The sequence below is a fragment of the Rhinatrema bivittatum genome, chromosome 10 (assembly GCF_901001135.1).
Source record: "Rhinatrema bivittatum chromosome 10, aRhiBiv1.1, whole genome shotgun sequence".
Lineage (NCBI taxonomy): Eukaryota > Metazoa > Chordata > Amphibia > Gymnophiona > Rhinatrematidae > Rhinatrema > Rhinatrema bivittatum.
In genome coordinates, this window is record NC_042624.1 from 77,151,284 (window position 1) to 77,175,028 (window position 23,745).

Consider the following 23,745-nt stretch of genomic DNA (forward strand, 5'->3'; position numbering starts at 1 on the left):
AGGTCTAGAACGGGTAGATGTGAATCAGTTATTTACTCTTTTAGATTGAAACTTGAACTCCGTAAAATTGAAAAGAAATGGCGCAAAAACCAAACACATATGTTACTTCAGAAATTTAAGTCACTCCTACATGAATACAGGAAAAGACAGATGAATCTAAAAAAAAACTATTACGCCTTGAAGATCCACCAATACCAATTCAATCCGCGAGCACTTTTCCAATATGTTGCTTCCATCATCACTCCCTCAGCTAACTTTAACTCAGATAATGAGGACAGAAACAGATGTGAAACACTTGCAACCTTCTTTCAGGACAAAATCAATGCTATTATGAACCGCATCTCTACCTCACCCCTGTCTAACCTCTCTATAAACGATACCACACCACCTATTAATACTACACATAAACTACCCACACATAATACAAATCTAAACAGTCCCTGCCATGCTGCACTTACAAAATTTGAACCTACAACGATATTAGAAATTGAAGGGATTCTTAGAAAAACTAAACCAGCAACACACCCATTTGACATCATGCCTACAAAAACCCTCCTTGCCATCCCTTCTAGAATCTCAAAACCCATAACTAAGATTCTCAACAAATCCATTACCTCTGGAATTGTACCTGTACAACTCAAACACGCCATAATCAAACCAACATTAAAGAAACATGATTTAAACCCAACTGAAGCAGCAAATTTTCGCCCTGTATCGAATCTACCTTTTCTGTCAAAAATATTAGAGAAAGTGATCAACAAACAACTCACTGATTTCCTTGATGAAAATCATCTACTCTCCTCATTCCAATATGGATTCCGAAAGCACCATAGTACTGAAACGCTTCTTCTAACACTCTCAGATACTATTCTGAAAGCTTTGGACACTGGTCATTCATATATACTCGCCCTTCTGGATATTTCTTCGGCATTTGACACAGTCAACCACAGTATCCTTTTAACCCGCCTCTCTCAAATTGGCATCACCGGCACTGCTCTATGTTGGCTCAAATCTTTTCTTAACGACAGAAAATACAGTGTAAAAATTGGACATTATGAATCCAAACCCAAAAATGTATTGCAGGGAGTACCACAAGGCTCCTCTCTTTCTTCCACGCTTTTTAATATCTATCTCACTCCCCTCTGCCAACTGTTGATGAAACTGGGTCTACCGCACTTCATTTATGCAGATGATGTGCAGATCCTTATACCTATCAAGGACTCTCTTCCCAACGCACTCAAAACTTGGAAGTCTGCACTGATGGAAATTGAGAATCTTCTAACGGAAAACTCATTGGCAATTAATACCAACAAAACTGAACTTCTCATCATATCGCCACAAAACAACAACTTTACCAACCCTACGCAACAACCTCTATCTGACTCACACTCTATACAACAAGTACGCTGCCTAGGTGTTATAATTGACAATAATTTTACACTGAAAAAATTTATCACCTCCACCATAAAAAATGGTTTCTATAAGTTTCATACATTGAAAAGGATAAAACCACTTCTACACCCAAATGACTTCCAGACTGTACTACAAGCTACTATATTAGCTAAACTAGACTACTGTAACTCTATTTTACTAGGTTTACCGAAAAATGCAATACAGCCACTGCAGATGCTACAGAATGCAGCTGCGCGACTCCTCACGAATACAACACCGCCACGAACACATTACTCCAGCTCTTCAATTCCTACATTGGCTTCCAATCGGATTTAGAATAATATTCAAAGTCCTCACCCTTATACATAAATCATATACAATCCAGATATGAATTGGTCTCTGAATGTTTTATATTCCATACTTCAGTCAGACCTATTAGAAAAATGCACCTGGCAAAACTAACTACACCTAAACATAAACAAATAAAACATGTCGCAACGAGAGAACGAGCATTTTCGATTGCAGGAAATTAATCACTGGAATAAACTACCTACAGATCTACGCCAAGAACCATGCCACAAGAAATTTAAACAGAACTTAAAAACATGGCTCTTCAAAAAAGCATAACAATTTGTGAATTCTATCATTTTGTTTCTTATTTCATATCATGACATTGTATAGAATAATGTCCATTCCTTCATTCAGCTTATTTGCCAACAATTCTTAACACTCATTTTGGTAACATTTATTTCAAATATACTTACTATAATAGTAATAATCAGTCTATTAATCTTGATTTTCAAGAAATCACTAATTAGTATGAGTTTACTCTCACGTTCTGTCATAATTGAAACTGCTATTTCTGTACTGATATCCTTGATCCTCCGTACACTACACCTCCTTGGAAGTATTGTTGAGTTTTATTGTGTATTAACCTAATGTATTAGTTACATTATTATTGGTTTATAAACTTGTTTCGCTATAATTTAATTTTGATTATAAAGCCTGTTGCCTAATTTAATGGTTCTCTGTAAACCGAGGTGATGTTTGCTAATGAACCGCGGTATATAAAAATCCTTAAATAAAATAAATAAAATAAAAAATTAGATAATAGAAAGACTAGGGGGCACTCCATGAAGTCAGCATGTGGCACATGTAAAACTAATCGGAGAAAGTTCTTTTTACTCAAAGCACAATTAAACTCTGAATTGTTGCCAGAGGATTGTGGTTAGTGCAGTTAGTATAGCTTGTGTTTAAAAAAGGACTGGATAAGTTCTTGGAGGAGAAGTCCATTACCTGCTATTAATTAAGTTGACTTAGAAAATAGCCACTGCTATTACTAGCAACAGTAACATGGAATAGACTTAGTTTTTGGGGTACTTGCCAGGTTCTTATGGCCTGGATGGCCACTGTTGGAAAACAGGATGCTGGGCTTGATGGACCCTTGGTCTGACCCAGTATGGCATGTTCTTATGTTCTTAAAGGTAGTTCAATCCCAATGAGTGGTTATATGCCATTCTGCCAGCAGATGGAGACCGAGCAAAAGCTAACGAATGGCTATATAGTGCAGTCATCAGCCTGCCAGTATTTCTCTGGAAAAAAACAAACTGTAGACAAAACTGGTTATACTTGAACATTATTAGCAACAGGCACCATTCATATTTCTCAACCAACAGGAACACTGAGCTCAGCCCAAAAGAAGGAACATATCTAGCAAACTAAAAGCTAGAGAAGGCACTTACCAGTTGCCATTGAAGAGCAAGAATCATATTCTGCATAGCTCACCCTGCATAGCTAACCACAAATTCAATAACCGGCAATGACCTAACCCTTCACAAGGAAAGAAAATTATCAGGTAAGTATGTAATTTCTCCTTCCTATCGTTCAGGTAGGTCAATCTAATGAGTGGGATGTATCAAAGCTAATCTCTAAAAGGGCTGCCAGTGATTCAGTCAATACTATGCGGCGTCCTCCCTAGCCCTAATATCCTAAGCAGTGGTCCCCAAACCTGTCCTGGAGGGCCACCAGCCAGTCGGGTTTTTGGGATATCCTCAATGAATATGCATGAGAGAAAATTTGCATGCACTGCCTCCATAACATGTAAATTTTCTCTCATGCATATTAATTGAGGATATCCCAAAAACTCGACTGGCTGGTGGCCCTCCAGGACAGGTTTGGGGACCACTGATCTAAGCAGTAATGCTTGGAGAAGGAGGAAAAGATGACCATGCTGCTGCTTGGCAAATTTCAGCAGGCAACAACAAATGAAGTTCCGCCCACAATACCACCTGAGCCCTCGTAGAATGCAGTCTAATCTGTTTTGGTAAGGCAATCTCAGCAGCCACATAGGCTGCCATAATGACTTCCTTAATCCAGTGGGTAATCGGTGCCTGCGTTGCCAGCGCTCCCTGTTTACCTTCACCATAGAGCACAAACAGGTGATCAGACTTCCGAACAATCTTAATCATGTCCAAGAACCGCAGCAAATGACGCTTGTTGTCCAAGGAACACAAAAGGCAGTACTCAGCTTAATTTCTGTTCCTGTTCAAGGCAGGCAGAGAAATAGACTGATTCAAATTAAAGTTCGAAAACACTTTGGACAAAAAGGAGGACACAGTCCGAAGTTGAACCGCACCCAGGGTCATATGGAGAAAAGGCTCACGGCAGGAAAGAGCCTGCAGTTCAGGGATCTGACATGCCAAACAGACTGCTACCAGAAAAGCTGTCTTCAAGGTAGGCAGCTGCAAGGAAAGAGTACGCAGCAGTCAAAAGGTCGGAGTTGTCAATAACTCGAGAATGAAGTTAAGGTCCCACATAGTCACCGGAAGTCACAAAGAGGGGGCAAAGATGCTTAACTCCCTGCAGAAAATGGGACACATCCTAAGGGGAAGACAAAGGCCCTCCATTGTCTCTTCCTCTATAACAAGCCAGGGCTGCAACTTGAACCTTCAAGGTGTTAAGTGCTAAACCCTTAAACAAGTCGTCTTGTAAAAATTCCAAAATCAATGGAATATCCACCTTGAGCTGTTGAGTACCTCGCTCAGAACACCAGGACTCAAAGATCCTCCAAATTTTAACATAGGCTAGAGAAGTAGAACATTTCTGGGCCCAAAGAAGAGTGGAAATTATTGGAGGTAAAAAACCCCACTTCAACAACTGAACCCTTTCAATGGCCAAGCTGTAAGACAGAATCGACCCGGATCCTCATGGAGTATGGGCCCCTGACGTAATAGATCCATCCGATATGGTAGCTTGAGGGTACTGCCCACCAGAAGTCTCTGGAGATTGGCATACCATGGCCTTCAAGCCCAATCCAGAGCTACTAAAAGGACGGTGTTGGCTTGACTTGCAATGTTCTGGATCAGCTTGCCTATCAGAGGCTAGGGTGGAAATGCATAGTGAAGGGCGCCAGGTGGCCACTCCTGAACAAGAGTGACAATGCCCATCGCTTTTGGGTCCCACCTGTGACTGAAGAAGTGTGGAACCTTTGCTTTAATGAAGGTTGCCAACAGGTCTAGATCCGGTAAGCCCCAGCAGTTCACCAGAAGCAGAAAGGTCTCGTCCGCCAGCTCCCATTCTCCTGGGTCTAAGTTTCTCCTGCTGAGGAAACTGGCTCTGATATTGTCCTGTCCAGGCAATGTGAGAGGTGGATATGTTTAGGAGATGCTGCTCTGCTAACACCATGAGCGCATCTATATCCTCTGACACCTGTTGACTCTTGGTTCCACCCTGATGATTGATGTAAGCCACTGTTGTCACATTGTTGGATATTATCCAGACCGACCGAGCCACTAGCCACTCTGTGAATCGCAGGCATGCCAACCAAACCGCTCGTGCCTCCAGTCTGTTGATGCATTCCAGCGCCCTTGCACCACCAACTCCTGACAGTAAGCCCCCCCCGGAGGCTCGCATCTTCGTGAGTACCAACCAATCTGGCATCGTCAGAGAAATTCCCTTCCTGAGATGGTCCATGTGTAGCCACCAGTCCAACTGGGATCTCATCTCTAATGGAAGGAACAGCCTCACTGCATAGTTCTGTGACTGCGGATTCCATCGGGAAAGCAAGGGACGCTGAAGAGGGCACATATATACCCTAGGGAACCACTTCTAATGCGGCATCCATCAACCCCAGTACCTGTAGATAAGATCACATGGTCAGATGAACAGAGTTCCTCAGGGATTTAACTCGCAGCATCAACATGTGGATCTGAGACTCTGGCAGAAACACTCTGCCCTGCCGTGTATCGAACCGAACCCTGGCTGCAAATTGCTCTTAGCCAGATTTACTACGTAGCCTAGTTCCTGTAGTAAGGATACCACCCTGCGGGAAGCACAAAGACTCTCTTCAAATGTCTTGGCTCAAATCAACCAGTTGTCCAGATATGGATGAATTAGAATGTCCTCCTTGCAAAGGGCAGCTGAAACCACCACCATGACCTTGGAAAAGGTCCTGGGTGCCATGGTTAGTCTGAAAGGCAAAGCCTGAAACTGGTAATGACGATCCAGGATAGCAAATCGAAGGAACTGATTATGTTCCTGCCATGATGGGAATATGCAGATATGCCTCCGTCAGATCCAGAGACATGAGCCATTATGACAGAGCGCACAGTTTCATCCTGAAATATGTGACTCGTAGATAACAGTTGATGCCTTTGAGATCCAGTATGGGCTGAAATGACCCTTCCTTCTTAGGCACAAGAAAATAAATGGAATTTCAGTCTGTATTTTGGTGCGATTTGGGAATGGGAATTGCTGCTTTCAGATTCAACAGCCGTTGTAATGTGACTTCCACTTCTACCCTCTTCTGAGGGGAGTTGCATGGCGAGACCATGAAGGCATCCAGAGGAATGCGAAGAAATTCTAGAGCATACCCGTTCTAAATCACTTCAAGAACCCATTGACACACCTATGATAAAACCAGGATAGGTGACCACCTATCTCCTGAATGAGCAGGTGAGCCCGTAAACCTTCATTGGGAAGACCGAGGAGTTCCACCTCTGGAGCCTGTATCCTTTCGAGGATTTCGAGAGTGAAAGGACTAAGACTTGTGGAAGGGATAGGATCTCTGGGAAGAACCTCCCCTATAAGGCCAAAAACACTGGTAGTCTCGAGAGCGGTCAATCACCCAAAAAGACCAGGCAATGGGTTTCTTGTCCTTTGGCAAACGAGGGACCTGGGTCTCTTCCCATTTACTTGCCATTTTTTCCAATTCACTGCCAAACAAAAATGAGCCTTTGAAAGGCAACTTAGTAAGGCTGGACTTTGAAATAGTATCTGTGGACCAGTTGAGCAGCCACAACTGCTGCTTGGCCACAATAATTGAAGCACCTCCTCTGGTGCTGTGTGTACAAAGTCAGAGCCCACACCAGACAAGAAGGCAGCCCCCTGTTCTATCATAGGTCCAAGATCGGACCCAGCGCCACTGGATTCTTGACAAAGCTGCAAGGTAGCCAAGCTACCAAGGTGCAACAAGAAGCAATTTTCAAGTTCATTGTCACTGCCTCAAAGGCTCGCTTCTTGATAGCATCAATCCTCCTATCCTGAGCATCCTTCAATGCCGCATCTTCCTCTACAGGATGGTGGTACGTTTTGTGACAGAACACACTAAAGCATCCATCCTAGGGAATTGCTCTCTGACCTGTGGGTCCAAGGGGTTTAAACCCGCCAAGATGCAGCCCCCTTTAAAGGATACCTCTGGCGCACTCCATTCCAGATCAATCAACTCCTGGATTGCATCCAAGATTGGAAAGAAACAAGAAGCCTTGCACAGGATGACCAAAATAGGATCCTTTTTCTGCGTCCCCAAGGAGTCAGGCCCATCCACTCTGAGGGTATTTAAGGTCTGAGATATCAAACCCAGCAACTCATCTCTCTAAAAGAAACGGAGAAGAGATCTATATGGCTACAAATCTGAGGGAATGTCCCCTTCCTCACCAGGAGAGCCACCCCCGTCATCAGTATCATCCTGATCCACCTGCATTTGAGCTCTGTTTGACCACCCTGTGCCATGACGCTTGACCGTGGAGACAGGTGGAGGAGCACTCAGAGCGCACAGAGCTTAGTAGCTATTGCCACTTCAGAAGGCTGGCTCTGTAGAAATGTTTGCAGTCCATGGAAGAATTCTACCCAGGAAAAGGAGGACTGGTACATTCCAGGCACCAAAGGCCCGAACCTGACATCCTGCGAGCCAATGTTCCCTGAGGACTTGACCCATGGATCAATCAAGAGAGGGGACACTCCTGCTGTGTCTCCGTCAGCACCTCAGATTGAGGAGAAGGACGATTGCTGGCAAAATCAGCAGGAGCAAATCTCCCTGAGCATCCAGGCAGCGCTGACCCAGGCTTAAACAAAGTGGTTGAATGGCCCTGATGTGGCATGCAGCACAGAGAGGAGATTAGGCTTCTTTGCCACAGGTCCCATGCTGTAAGCATGCAGACCGATGAAGGTTCGCGCCTATCTTAACCACGTGTATAAGCGTGCCCAAAATGGACGCACAAAAAATGTGCATCCAAGCCCAGGCCGCTTGTCCAACCAGACACCCAGTATAGATGCCTCAACTGTATGCACAGACTAGAACGGATGCCCATAAGGACTCACAAGCACGCGCCAATGGCCTGCAGCAAAAACAATAACTGGGAGAGGCAAGATTCACTTTCCTTCCCCCCCCCCCCCCCCCACCACATTCCCCCTTTTCCTTGCTTCACTGAAAAATGACAAACATCTTTATTTGGTCAAATAAAGGCCGCAGTTTATTTACATCAGACCCGAGCCCCATAACTTTATAACAAAGCTAAAACATGACCCCCCCCCTTGTAATATCCTTCTTAACCTGCCCCCCCACCTCGTCCGAGTGGTAGAGCTCCACCTGTATCCTCCAGACCTCTTACCCCACCTCGTCCGAGCGTGGGTAAGTGATATCGCCTCGGAGCATCAGCCCCCCTCTTGCTCATTGGCCATCTCGTGCAGCAGCCCCCCCGCGCTGCACAAGATTCTCCCCCTCCTTTTGCATACCTTTTAACAATACAATAAATCAACAACATTGGGCTCGGGTTTACTGCCACCACTGCGACAAATACATATAACCATACACTTTAACAATACCCCAATGACCCCCTCTGGGCGGGAGGGAGGGAAAGCTTCTTGCCTGCTGCCTCGGCCGTTTCCCTGCCAACTGAGGCTCAGTAACGGCTGCTCCCACTGACTCACTTTCCTCGTCCAATCCCTGGTCCGCCTTTAAAATTCCTATACCCTATTGGCTCCCTACCTAGCCCCCCCCCTTCCTTTCTAATTCCTCCCCTTTGTTTTTCTTCCTCACTAGGGCCTTGCTCTCTTGCCGCCCGTTATTTTCGCAGTGTGAGACAAGCTCACCCTGCTTTAACTAAGAAATCACCCCATGGCCTACCACACGCCAAAATAGGAGAAGCCTGGGAACGGGGCCTGTACTCTTTCCTCATCTCACAGACCTCTCCAGAGACATGAGCGGGACAGCTGAACACCGAGAAAATAGACCCTTCTCCTGTCTTCCTTTCGCTGTCTTTTTTCTTTCTTTTTTTTTTTTTAAAGTAAAAACTTTTTTTTTTACCTGAGCTAAGTCCTCCCTGGCTGAGAGCAGAAACAGGTCCCGACTACAGGGGGAAAGGGCTAAAGCCTTCACCACCGAGCCTCTGTTGGCCTGCAACCATTTATTGGAATTTAGGTCCATGCCAGCCAATGTTACTGAACTGAAGGCACTCTACTGAGGGAGGGATCGCATGGTATCACCTCAGGAGGCAAGCGGTGTTACACAGACATCTCATCTTTCTGATATCTCCTTTCCAACTTTTGTTTTTTTATTCACAGGCAATCCCCTGAAGGAAAATGCATATCCACCATCTGCTGGAGGCAGAGAATATAGGTGGGCTGATGTTGGGGTGGGATTACATAGTTATGACATCAGCTTTTGCTCAATCTTCATCTGCTAAGGTACATAACCCACTCACTGGGACTATCCTACCCGAACGATAAGGAATGTTTTAATTTCACATTACTACAGCTTCATTCTATGGTTAAAATATATAACTTTATGCATGGGAACAAGAAAATTCTTGATACCTAAATATAATCTGCCTTGAAGTATCTGAAAGGCAGAATATAAATCAAATAAATAAATGCATATCAGAAATAAAGACCCAGATTCTGGTACTAATCCACTTGGAAGTAAGAAGGAGGTAAAAGGAACGAGGGATGAAAAATTGCCAAAACAATGACATCATAGCCGAGTCCACAACACTGACTAGTGCTCACTGTTATACTAGTATATATTTTAAAAATGGATTCCATTATTCACAAAAAATCAGAAATGCCTATAAAAAAAAAGTCATTTTAAGATCTACTGTTGTCTTACTTCTTTTTTATAAAAATCCTTCAATGCTTCTATTTCTGCTTTCAGCAACTTTATTTCAGCTTGCATCCTTGCTTCTAACTTGTTTTCATGCACATTAACAGCAGTCAGCTCTTCTGCTAAGTGGCTTGCTCGTGCTTCCTGTAAAATAATTTATAATAAGTTATTTTGTTTTATGCTAACAAGTTATTTTTTTCACTATTCTCTATGCACAAAAAAAGCAGCAAAAACCTGACATCCATTATCATCCTGTTAAATATGACAGCAGACAGGACTATAAAAGGTTCACCTAGTCTGCTTCCTTTATATACCAAAGAGCACAGACCCCATTATTGGATGTTTTTGCTTCATTTCTTGACCCCCGAGGATCCTCTGTTTTCTTGATGTACTAGTACTGTTTTGGCCTTCAGCACCTCCTCTGGAATGCTGTTCTTTTTTTTTTTTTCTTTTCATTTGCTCCCTCACCCTTCCAGCTCAAGCAGAACTGGCATTTACTGAGCTATGGTGCCAGTACCTGGGGATTTTTCTTCTATTTTATATCCCATCCCCCTCAGTCAGGGTCCTTCTGGAATGTGGATCCTAAGTTCAGCCACTAGGTGTCACCGTAGAGCAATCAATGACAGACTCCTTTCCCCGCTTTCACAGCATACCCAAGCTAGCCCAAGAAGCAGAAGATGACACTTGGGAATCAAACCCATGTTCTCTGCATGGCAATACGCAGCACTTTAAATGAGCCACCAGGCTAGCCCAGAAGAAATATTTTCTAATGCCTTTTTAACCTTGTGCAGGTAACATTTATAGGTGCTAACAGAAACTAATAAGAAAGAAAGAGAGAAATTACAGTTCAATAAGATACAAAATTTGGCAACCAAAACACAACACATACCAAGTTACAGGAGGCATATTTTCAAGGAGAAATAAAGGCAACCAAAATAACAGGAAAAGGTGTAACCTGAGTCAAACTGCTGAAAAATATTTATCTCAACTTGACTAACTAGAAGATTGCTTGACCTGCGGCAGAGGTCTACCATCCAAAAAGGCTCTTAATGGTTCAGAGGCAAAAAAATATGAGCCTCCCCTCTTTGAGTTTGATATCATAGCTTTTTGTTTTTTCCTTTTCGCTGAATATATATTTGTTTCTTATGCATTTATAACTTTGAGATATTTAAGTCTCTCTGTTGTATCTCCCCTCTCGGTTTACATATTTAGGTCCCGAAGATCTATATTTACTAAATGTAGTAATGCACATTGTTGATGAATAGACCCCACTGAGATTAATGTGTGTTAGGGCACATCACATTTTAGTAAATATGGTCCTGTGTATGTCATGTCACAGGATATTTGATGCCCAATGAGGTCAATTAAGGAGGAAAAGTCCCTGAGATTTAGATTCCATTTGCTCTGTTCAGTATTGGAATGTGTAAAAAGTGTAATTCCAAGGTCCTGAACTAACCCTTTAAACCCTTTCCACTAGGAAAAATAATGTTAATTTAAACTAGCGATTCTCAAATAATACCAACCATAGATTGTGTGTGGTCCTAGCAGGAGGAAAAGCACTACTGAAAGAGCTGATTCCCTATTTGCCACCAGAACAGTTAGGTACTACAGAAGGGTGAGAGGGAAAAGGAATGAAGGGAGAATGAGAAAGCAGGGGGTAGAGGAGTAGGGGGATAATGAAGAGATAAGAAGGGGCTGGGGAGATACAGGGAGGATATGAGAGGGAATATTTTAGGAAAATTTGTGAATGCACCCACCAGCTATTGGTGGCTTCACTGTGAAGTCATAAAAACATTTGTTGTGAGAAAGCCCATTTAAGCAAATTAAATGTTACCTTTTCCTTCAAAAGATGATTGGTTTCTTCTAGTTGTTGCTTAAGTCTTTCTGTTTCTCTACGAGTTTGTGACAGCTGATGTCGTGTCTCTAACAATTCGAGGTGAGTGTGCTGTTGCTGCTCTTGGAGTAGCCTCACCTGCTGACCGACATCCAGCCCTTCTTGGTACTGGTCCGTAATGCACTGCTCCTGTTCCTTCATAGTCTATAAGAGTTCATTTATTTTAGCTTTTCAAACTTCTCAGATACATTTTAAAAGGACAAAATGTATATTGGCATTAAAGTCTCATATCAATACTTCTAAACGACTTAAGAGCCAGAGAAGTAAGGACTTTGTTACTGCCACACCCTCTTCCTCAGAGACTCCCTACTCCCCACTTTGAAGTCCGGTTACTTCAGATGTATAGAAACATAGAAACATAGAAATGACGGCAGAAGAAGACCAATCGGCCCATCCAGTCTGCCCAGCAAGCTTCACACTTTTTTTCTCATACTTATCTGTTTCTCTTGGCTCCTGGTATGATGTAATCTATAGCTGAAGTCATACAATATAGTGCTAGTTCTGGATAAAATGTCCTCATTGAGTGAGACACGGGATAGCCCATGGAACTGACTGGGGAAAGTTTCATGCATATATCCTGATTTATTTATTTGGATTTATTACCAGCTTTTTTGAATACATGATTCACCCAAGCGGTTTAAAATACATTAGAATAGCAGTAAATGGAGAAAAAGTCATTTGCAGTTTTACCATATTGTGTATGTATCAATTTCAATAGCAGCAATCACATTTTACTTTTCAGTTTAAAGGTGCACTTAAGAATCACTAAATAAAATACAACGGCATAGGAGAAATTATTATTTACCCGATAATTTCCTTTTCTTTAAGGAGGAAAGGTGGATCTGCGAACAGTGCGTTATGCACCTCTACCAGCAGATGGAGATGGAGCAAAACTGACATCACGATACATATACCCCTGCACTGACATCAGCCTGCCAGTATTCTCTGCAAAAGCCAACCGTGGTCAAACTGTCAGAAACTTGATTATTAAAAGACAACCTCTCCAGCACTCAGCTAACAGGAAACCACTGAGCTCAGAGGAGGAGTGTAATAACACTAGCCTAGGGACTGTATTGACATTTATCAGTAACCCTTGGAACACGCAGCCACATAGGACAATAGCACCAACATCTCGCAGCTAAGGGCAGGAAGGTGGATCCACCTATTCTCCTTAATTTCCTTTTCTTCATCAGGTAAGTAGTAATTTCTCCTTCATTAGCATTCGGATAGGTGGATCCACAACCAGGAGACAGCAGTCTAATCTCTGTCCATGACACTGGCTGAACCCTAATGGAATGAGCCCTAACCTGACTAGGCAACGGCTGCTCAGCATCCACATACGTGGCTGTGACTACCTCCTTAAGCCAGTGGGCTATTGTAGCCTGCGACGCTGGCTCACCCTGTTTACTCCCATAATTGAGTATAAACAGCTGGTCCCGTCTTCCTGAGAGGTTCAGAAATCTAAATATCTCAAGATATGCCTCTTGACATCCAAGGGCTGTAACAGGTGATATTCCTCTGCATCTCTTGCCCTGTCCAGAGACGGCAAGGAAATAGACTGATTCAAATGAAACTCCGAAACCACTTTTGGTAAACGGAAGGAACAGTACGTAGCTGTAATGCCCCCAGAGTCATTTGAAGGAACGGTTCCTGGTAAGACAAGGCCTGAAGTTCGGATACTCTACATGCTGAACAAATTGCCACAAGAAAAACCGTTTTGAAGGTCAGTAACCACAAGAAGGTTTAAGGTTTATTGCTTTTCTATACTGTCACATCGGGGGACCTTCACAACGGTTTACAATCAGTTACAAAGAAATACAATAATATATGAAAAGAATTAACAGCTAAAAATTAAAAAGATAAAAAGTATAGAAAACACATAATTTAGCTGTTAATAGCATTAAAAATTAAAAAGAAGAGGTTAAGAAGAGGTTATATATATCGGTCAATAGGTAGGGCCTGCTAGAAAATCCAGAACCAGATTAAGATTCCACAAGGACACCGGCAACCACATGGGATGATGAAGATGTTTCACTCCTCTCAAGAAATGGGCCACATCTAGATGAGCCAACAAGGGTCCACCTGAGCCCTGAAACAGGCAAGAGCCACTACCTGAATCTTTAAGAAATTAAGGGCTAACCCTTTACTCAATCCATCCTGCAAAAATTACAAAATGAGCGGGATCTTGTCCAAATGAGAAACAACCCCTCAGATCTTCACACCAAGCCTCAAACACTCACCAAACCCGCATGTAAGCTAAGGAAGTGGAAAACGTTCTCGCTCACAGCAAGGTAGCAATCACCGCAGTAGAATATCCATGCTTCAGTAAGCGAGCCCTCTCAAGGGCCATACCGTAAGACAAAATTGAGTCGGATCTTCGTGAAGAACAGGCCCCTGCCATAGCAGATCCCTGTGCACCAGAAGCCGGAGGGGAGAGTCCACCAGGAGCCTTTGCAGATCTGCATACAATGGTCTCCTGGGCCAATCTGGTGCCACCAGAAGCACTATCCCCATTTGACTCTCGATTCTCCGAATCATTCTGCCAAACATGGGCCACGGGGAAAAGCATACAGGAGCTTGCCCTCTGGCCATTCCTGCATGAGGGCATCAATTCCCAAGGAATTTGGATCTCTCCTGTGACTGAAGAAGCAAGGAACCTTTGCATTGTGAGAGGTCACCAGCAGGTCTTGAAACGGGAGATCCCAGTGGTCTACTATGTGCTGGAACGCCTTGTTTGACAATTGCCATTCTCCTGCATCCAGACCCTGTCTGCTGAGAAAGTGGGCTCTTACATTGTTTTTTCCTGCAATGTGGGAGGCTGAGATCTCCTGAAGATGCATTTCTGCCCATTCCATGAGTGACACTTGCTGGCTCTTGGTTCCTTACTGACGATTGATGTAAGCCACTTTCATTGCATTGTCTGACATTTATCCTAACCGCTTGACCCTGCAATTGGTCGACGAATCGTAAGCATGCCAACCGGATGGCCTGGGCTTCCAGCTGATTGGTGCTCTAGAGAGACTCTTCTGTACTCCAGCGCCCTTGCGCCGTCAACTCCTGACAGTGGGCCTCTCAACTCTGGAGGCTCCCATCTGTCAAGAGTACTAGCCAGTCCGGTGATCGTAGGGAAAGACCCTTCCTTAGATGGGCTGCTTGAACCACCACTGCAGCTGTATGCTGATCTCTACCGGCAGGTGAAGCCAAATTGAATAGTCTATAGACTGAAGACTCCAACAAGCCAGTAAGATGTGCTGAAGAGGGCGCATAAGCGCCTTTGCCCACGGAACCACCTCTAGGGTGTCCGCCATCAACCCGAGCACTTGTAGATAAGACCACACCATCGGGTGTATTGCTTCTGTCAATAATCACATCTGCGCCATCAGCTTCTGAATGTGGTCTTCCGGCAGGAACACCCTACCTTGCTTCATGTTGAACCGAACACTGAGATAGTCCAGTGTCTGGGATGGCTGTAATTTGCTCTTGGCCAAGTTCTCCACCCAACTTAGTTCCTGTACCAAGGAGATCACCTTGCATGAGACCTGAAGGCTCTCTTCCAGACTCTTGGGCCGAATTGGCCAATTGTCTAAGTACAGGTGAACCAGAATGCCATCCTTTCTCAACACTGCCGCAACCACCACCATAACTTTGGAAAAGGTTCTGGGCATGGTGGCCAACCCAAAGAGCAGCACTCAAAACTGATAATGTCGCCCCAAAACAGCAAAACATAGAAACCGTTGATGCTCCAGGTGCATGGGAATATGAAGGTATGCCTCTGAAATATCCAGGGATGTCAGAAACTCTGACTGTACTGCCATTATCACTGAGAGTAAGGTTTTCATGCGGGAGTCACCCGCAAATGACAGTTGTCTCCCTTGAGATCTAGGATTGGGCAAAAGGAGCCCTCCTTTTGGGCACAGCAAAATAAATGGAATATCGATTCATATTTTCTTGAGACCTGGGCACTGGAACTAAAGCCTGCAGGCTGAGAAGCCTTGACAACGTACACTCCACTGCTAGTCTCTTCTGCAGAGAATTGCAGGGAGACACCATGAAGACATCCCGAGGAACACAGAGAAACTCCAGAGCATAACCATCTCTTATTACCTCCTGAACCCACTGGTCTGATATGATCTCGACCTACCTCCGATAAAAAAAGAATGAGGCGACCTCCTTCTCTCCTGTTCCCAGGGGTGGGTTGGCACACCTTCACTGAGAGGCTCGGGGGGCACCACTACCCGAGCCTGCACCTCTTCTGGGCTGCCTGGGACAAAAGGCCAAGTCCTCTGGGAAGGTGCTCCTTTGTAGAGTCGAAAGCGCCTGAAACACGCTGAAGGAGCATGGCGTCTGGTAACTAAGGAACCTGTGCCTCACCCAACTTATTGGCCATTTTTTCCAGTTCACTCCCAAACAAGAGTGATCCTTTAAAAGCCAATTTCAAAAGATTAGACTTTGAAATTGTATTGGACGACCAATTCCTGAGCCATAGCTGATGTCTGGCCACTATTACCAAACCTACCCCTCTGGCCGAAGTGTGGACTGGGTCGCAGCCCGCATCTGCCAAAAAGGCAGCTGCCAGTTCCTTCACTGCTCTGGAATTCACACCAGATTTATCGACTTCTGATAGAGAAGTAAACAAGAGCGAGCCGCCAGGGAGCAACAGGAAGCTATCTGCAAATTCATTGCCAGCGCTTCAAAGGCCGGCTTAAGGATGGCCTCAGTTCTTCTCTCTTGTGCAACCTTCATTGCCACTCTCCCATTTACGGGCATAGTTGTCCTCTTGGTGACAGCACACACCAGCGCATCCACTTTCAGAAAGCGCAATTGCTCTCTTGCAGCTGGATCCAGGGGTACAGCCCTTCCAAGGTTCATCCCCCTTAAAATTAGCTTCTGGAGTGCCCCATTCAAGATCAATCAATTCTTGAATAGCCTCCATAATAGGGGAGAAACAGGAGGCTTTACGCAAAGAAATCAAAATGGGATCTTTCTTTGACTCAGACATGGAATCAGTCCCTGGTACCCCCAAGCATCTTCAATGTCTGGGAAATCAGAGCCGGTAACTCATATCTATTAAAGAAACTCAACATAATTCTATACGGCTCCAGCCCTGGAGGAATTTCCCCATGCTCAAAGGACTAAGGTCAGGCTTCACCACCCATGCCATCCCGGTCTCTATCAGCGTGACTTGCAGCAGGACTTGACGTACTCCGATGCTTTCCTGCTGTACCAGGCACGCGGGCAGCCTGCGATCCTGAATTGCTAAGATTGGCCGGGGCCAAGGACTGCACCTGAAGAAAGGACTGAAGCCCTTGAAAAAATTCCACTCAAGAAAAGGCAGAGGGGGTCCATGCCAAAAGCAGGGGGAGTCAGTCCTGCGCCCACTGAACTACTTTCCCCCACTGACAATCCAGTTAGGGGAGCCCCAATTCCAGGCAAAACTTCTGGCAACTCTTTTTCCATTCCCACAGAATTCTGGGAAGGACCAGGCTTAGCAAAATCAGATGGAGACAAGTTTCCCCGAGCCTCCGAACAGTGCTGACACAAGTTAGAGGGGATGCCCGGTTAAGATGCCCGAATATGGCAAGCAGCACAAAGGTAAGGCGCTTAGGCTTCTTTGCTATTGGCGCCACAGTTAACAGCATACTCTAAACAAGCGTCTGAGAACTGTGCATCCAGCTATGCTCACAATAGGCACTTGTACCAAAAAAAAATAGGCACCCAAAACTTAGGCGCCCAATGCACTTATTCAGATAGATACCCAACTTGATTGCCCATCTAGGTGCCCTGAAGCACACCATTATGCGTCCAACTAGATACCCTTAGGGGCACAACTGAGCGCCCAGGTATGCGTCCCTATGCACCCAACTGAGTATCCAGCTACGTTCCCAAGACACACAGCCAGGTGTGTAAGCATGAACTGACGTACCTGAAGAGGGCAGCCTTATGCAAAGTGAAAATGTGCGTGAATGCCGCTGCGGCCTACCACACGGTGAAATAATCTGACCCTGAGAGTGGGGCCTAGCCCAGAAGGCTGCTCAGGCTGCCCAAGTCTCCCAAGCTCCCCCGGAGGCAGGAATGGACGTTGGATTGGCGCACCGAGCACAGATACTGAAGGGGAAAGGAATCCCTAAATCAACTCCCCCCCCGGCTGAGTACAGAGTCGGATTCCTGCTGCTTGGGGAGAGGGCATATACCTTCACCACCGCGTTCAGCTTCCTTTCAGCTATTTTTTTTTTTGTTTGTTTTTACAGCTAAGTCCACGCCGGCAAAAATCAGCTACCAGACAGACCAAGGAACTCATCTGAGGGAAGGATCCGAAGAAACCACCTCAGGAACTCGACTAATGGAGGGACCATAAAGTATCACCATAGGAAAGCGAGGCAATAAACATCCTTCTTTTCTCCTTCTCTAAAAAAAACCATTTAACGCAATCCCCAGTAGGGAGATGCACATCCACCATCTGTTGGAGACGGAGAATACTGGCGGGCTGATGTCAGTGCAGGGGTATACTTTAAAATAAAGTATGTGCTTAAGTCCCAACCCCATGAGACTCCAGCCCCAGAACACTTCTCCCTTATGTGCATAATTTTATGCAATCATTGGTTCTGCAGTTTTCTAAAAGGGCTTTTCGGTGAGTAAAGCATTATTTCACTCACTGAAGTCACTTTGAAATTACTCTCCCTATGTTAAGTAATCAGTGATAAGAAACAGATTGAGGCTGTACAAGTTCTGAGAAAGAACAATTAAAATCAGGGAATCAATGACCAGAAAAGGTTAGGGACAAAAAATCCACAAAGCACACAGCTACAAGAGGCTGCAGCCAGATTTACGTATTCCAATTTGATTGTTATATTTCTGACTTGACTTAATCTATAACGAGAAACCCCTTGATTCTGCAAACCAACTTACTTTTTCAATGTCAGCTATTTTCAGTTGTTTTCTTTCAATTTCCTTTCTGAACTGATTTAATTCCTGATCCTTTTGGAGCAATTCAAAATCTTTGTCATGGAGCTGATCTTTGGTGTGCTGAAGCTTTTCATCTAAGCTGTCTAGCTGTATGTGAAGGAAAAATAAAGTGTATTATGAATGTGAAAGTTTCCTGACCTGTTCTGACATATCTGGAAAAATGTTTCCAGTAAAGTGATTGTTTTTAGTTATCATTTCACACTTCACATCACTGTTTCATTTCAGACAGAACTTAATAACTTACCCAATAGCAAATATTTAAAAAATTAAATTTCAAAATTTCCTTTTGAAATTTCCACTTTTGATATATTTAACTTGACTAGTATCTTTTTTTAAAACTAATATTTATCAAAGCTGTAAGCTCTGAATTCTCATTAGATTTCATTTGTTTTTCTCTAGCCTTTTAAGAAACTATTAAATCCAACCAGCTTAATGTCAAAACTACATCGCAATGTTCTATATTACTTTTGATTGCAACCTTGCAGCCCATGATGATGATATGGATATTATTCAACCATCATCTAATATAAATACGAAAAACAATTGTTTGCTTTGTCTCTGTTTAAAAAGTTTCATTATATCCATTGGACAGAACACGGAGTAATTTACATTGGAGGTCATTTTTAAAACGATTTACAAGTGGAAATGGCCTTTATGCATGTAAATGTTCTTTTATAAATTGCTATATTTTACGTGCATAGAGTCCATTTACACGCATAAAACCTTTGAAAATTCAGTGATATTTCAAAGGAGTTATATACATAAAAATAGCAATTTTCAAAAGCTCACATATATATTTATTTTAGATTTTTATATTCTGCTTTTTGGCACTTCAAAGCAGATTACATTCAGGTACTATCTCCAGAGGGCTTACAAATCTAATTTTGTACCTGAGGCAACAGAGTGTAAAGTGACTTGCCCAAGGTCACAAGAAAAAACAGTGGGATTTGAACGCTGGTTTCCCTGGTTTGTAGTCCTCTGCTGTAATCCCTAGGCTACTCCTCCACTTTTGAAAATTACCTCCTTTGCATTTTGGTGTGCACAATATTTAGGCTTATCCAAGTTAAACAGAAGCAATAATTTCTTCTTTTATGCTTGTGTCTGTCTATGGTTGGCAGTTCATCAGAAACACAGAAACATGACAGAAGATAACCATATGGCCCATCTGTCCAATTAATTTAGAGATCCCTTGTATTTATCCCATGAGTTCCTGAATTCAGATATTGTTTTTGTCTTCACCACCTCTACTGAAAGGCTATTCCATGTATCCACCATCCTCTCTGTAAAGAAATATTTCCTAAGATTACTCCTGAATCTATCCCCTTTCACCCTCCTCTCATGATCCCCTCATTCTAGAGCCTCCTTTCTATTGAAAAACGCTCACCTTTGAGATATTTGAATGTCTCTATTTCCCCTATCCTAGTCTAGGGTATACATGTTTAGATCTTAAGTCTATCCCCATATTCTTTAGAACAAAAACCACTGACCTTTTTAATAGCCTCCTTCTGGACAGACTCCATCCTGTTTATATCCATTTGAAGGTGCGGTCTTCAGAATTGTACACAGTATTCCAAGTGAGATCTTACCAGTAGTAACATTGCCCTCCTCAGAGAAAACTCCATTTACTACTACCTTTTGTCACCTCCCTCTCAGTCAGTTTCTAACCCAGTCAGTCACTCTAGGATCTATACCAAGAGTGCACAATTTATTTATAAGTTGTCGGTGTGGAACTGTGTGTCAAAGGCCTTGCTGAAATCCAAGGACACTACCATCTAGTGCTCTTCCTTGATCCAGCTCTCTAGTTACCCAATCAAAGAAATTGATCAGAGATTCATCTGACAAGATTTCCCTCTGATAAAACCATGCTGCCTCGGATCTTGCAAGCCATTGGATTCCAAAGATTGCACTATCCTCTCTGTTTTAAAGGTGATTCCATTAGTTCTCTCACCACAAAGGTCAGACTTAACTGGCCTGTAGTTCTCAGCCTCCTACTTCCACTGTTATGAACAGGAACCACATCTGCCCTTTTTCAGTCCTAAGGACAGGGGCGGCTCAAGGGAATCTACTGCCTAAGGCGAGAGATGAGATGAGATGGTGCCCTCCCCTCCCGAAACACGGTACAGGTCAAATCATCAAGAGGGGCAAGGGGGGTGGGGGTCTCTTTATAATCTGGTCTTTTCCGTGATTTGAAATGCTGGAGGAGGAAAGCAGGGGCCAGAGTTCCCAGAGGAGTAGCAGAGTGTCTGAGATGATTCAGTATTTCTAGGAAGCTGGCAACCCTGCCACACTTCCAGGAGCCCTGCCATCTGTCCCCCAATCTGCAAGCAAAGCCGAAGAACTTGCTATCTTCTTCAAGGAGAAAATATCCAACCTACTTAAACCTCTCCTGGATCTGAAAAAAACTTCCCCCCAACCTCCTCTCTCAACTTCCAATCCTCTTCAGACTTCAAGCCTCGAAGCCTTCGAGCCAGCATCCACTATAGAGATTGAAAACATTCTAAAAAAAATTAAACCTGCATCCCACCCGCTTGACTCGATTCCTGCTAATATGCTCATTGCTGGTGCCAAAGCTATTGCGAAGCCCATTGCTCAAATCATCAATGCCTCCCTTACGCAGGGCTTAGTGCCAACCCCACTCAAACTCGCTATACTAAAACCCCTTCTAAAAAAGCCTAACCTCTCTCCGGAAATTCCAGCCAACTTTCGACCAATAGCCAATCTCCCATTTATAGCTAAAAATCCTAGAAAGATTAGTCAACCATCAACTCTGCGAATTCCTGGACGATAACAACATTCTCGCCACAACTCAATTTGGATTCCGCAAATCCCGAAGCACTGAATCCCTTCTCATTTCTCTAACCGACAATATTCTATTAAACCTAGAGAAAAAACACCCTTGCTTATTGATCCTCCTTGATCTCTCAGCGGCTTTTGATACTGTAAACCACAAGATCCTCTTAGACAGACTAACAGAGATAGGTATCAAAAACACAGCACTCAACTGGTTTAAATCCTTCCTACAAGACAGGTTCTATAAAGTTAAGATAAACAACTATGTATCTCAACCGATCAGTTCTAACCTTGGCGTCCCTCAAGGATCCTCTTTATCCCCGACCTTATTCAACATTTACCTGCTCCCACTCTGTAACCTACTTTCTAAGCTAAATCTAACCCACTACCTTTATGCGGATGATGTCCAAATACTTATTCCTATCACCAAATCCTTGCAAGAAACTCTTCACTTTTGGAATTCATGCTTCCTCTCCATATCCAATCTCCTTGCTGATCTCTGTCTAGTTCTGAATACCAACAAAACAGAATACCTCCTAATCACCCAAGAAGGCAACTATCAACTCTCCAACACTTATCCTTCGGCACCACCTCCTCTATCTACCCAGGTCAGAAACCTAGGAGTCACTATGGATAACCTACTGAATTACAAAAGTTTTATCAGTAACACAGTGAAAGAATGCTTCTTCAAACTCCAGGTTCTAAAAAGACTCAGACCTTTATTGTACCCCCAGGATTTCAGATCAGTTCTGCAAGCAATCATATTTTCTAAAATTGATTACTGCAACTCCCTTTTACTTGGACTCCCAGATATCTCGCTAAAACCGCTACAAATGCTCCAAAATGCCACTGCCAGGATCTTAACTAAAGCAAAAAAAAGGGACCACATAACACCAATATTAAAAAATCTACATTGGCTCCCTATAAAATACAGAATCACCTACAAAACCCTTTCATCCATCCATAAATCCATTTACAAAGCCTCATGCCTAGACCTCAGGATCCCATTCCAGTTACATACTTCCTCCCGTCCACTGAGAACTGCGCAAAAAGGTTCTCTGAAAACCCCTCCACTCAAAATTTCGTCAAACAAAAGAGCCTTCTCCACTGCAGGTCCGATCCACTGGAACTCTCTACCATCGGATCTCAGGCTTGAACAATGCCCCCTCACTTTTAAAAAAAGACTTAAAATTTGGCTGTTCTCTCAAGCCTACGATTGAGTTCTATTCTCAAATCGCTCCTCCAGGTCCATGCCGTATAATACCTCTTGCTCGACATCTAAACAATTAATTTTCCAATCCCTCCTATCTATTTTGCAGATACCTTATTCATAATTGATTTTAATCGCCTGTATATAACATTTCTATTACTACTGTTGTTTTTAATGTTATTTGTTATTAGTATTTATTCAATTTTCTCCAAGTTCATGTTCCTGTTCCATGTAAGACACACATGTTAAGTCACCCCAATGTTATATGTAAACCGAAATGATTAGCAACATTGTTGCTAGAACTTCGGTATATAAAAAATGTTAAATAAATAAATAAATAAATAAATAAATGTTTCCCTAGCATTTGCCCCTGGAGAAGTGGGGGATGGGTGAATGATAGGGGTCTGTGTGTGGCAAATTCTCTACCAGCTTAATACAAGGGTATCAGGTGCTCTAGGTGAGCCTTAGAGCCTTGTGCACCCCTCCTTCCCAGCCCTCACCACACACAATAAAAAAGTTTGCATTTATAACCACCAATATTACAATGAAAAGACATTGAAAGTATAGTTTTCTGAGATAAAAATATTACAACATGCATATTATATTTACTTGCATTACTGTGGTGCCATCCAGAAAGCTCTACAAAAAAGCAAAATAAACACTTGGCATGCATATGATATTAGGCCTATGGTAATGTGGGCTTTGCCTCCAAAAAGCCATAAGTAAACTGAATTACAATTACAGTGGTATACCTCTCATACTAAGAAAGAACACTAACTGCCACACTGAAATAGTAAAAACCTTATCTATGAAAAGGCAAAACTGAAGATATTACACCGGGTCCTAAAAACCAATACACCTCCTATTAGGAAAATGGAAAAAGCCAGCCTGCTATAGATCCTAAATAGAAACTTCACACTAGCAGGATACTTCAGCTCAGTTACTCATGTAGACCCTCACCAAATACAAAATAAAGAGACAAATCAGTATAAACAAACATGTAGACAAAAACTGAACTGAAACTGCAACAAGCCACACTATATACAGTGCAACAATGGAAAAACAGAAATGCCATTTCTCAAAACAATAAAACCAAGAAATATGAAAATCATAATAGTA

At 43.2% G+C, this 23,745-nt stretch overlaps 1 protein-coding gene across 7 annotated transcripts in view; it reads right to left on the minus strand.

Annotated features, from left to right (window-relative positions):
* CCDC18 (coiled-coil domain containing 18) overlaps nt 1-23,745 on the minus strand; it is a 259,561-nt gene that overhangs the window by 25,204 nt on the left and 210,612 nt on the right. For all 7 annotated transcript variants that reach the window (XM_029618296.1, XM_029618291.1, XM_029618292.1 and 4 more), the window contains 3 exons: nt 18,570-18,713; nt 11,604-11,807; nt 9,776-9,913 (listed from right to left, as the gene is read on the minus strand). In XM_029618296.1, the coding sequence (XP_029474156.1) occupies nt 9,776-9,913; nt 11,604-11,807; nt 18,570-18,713 (486 nt within the window). The remainder of the gene's footprint in view (nt 1-9,775; nt 9,914-11,603; nt 11,808-18,569; nt 18,714-23,745) is intronic.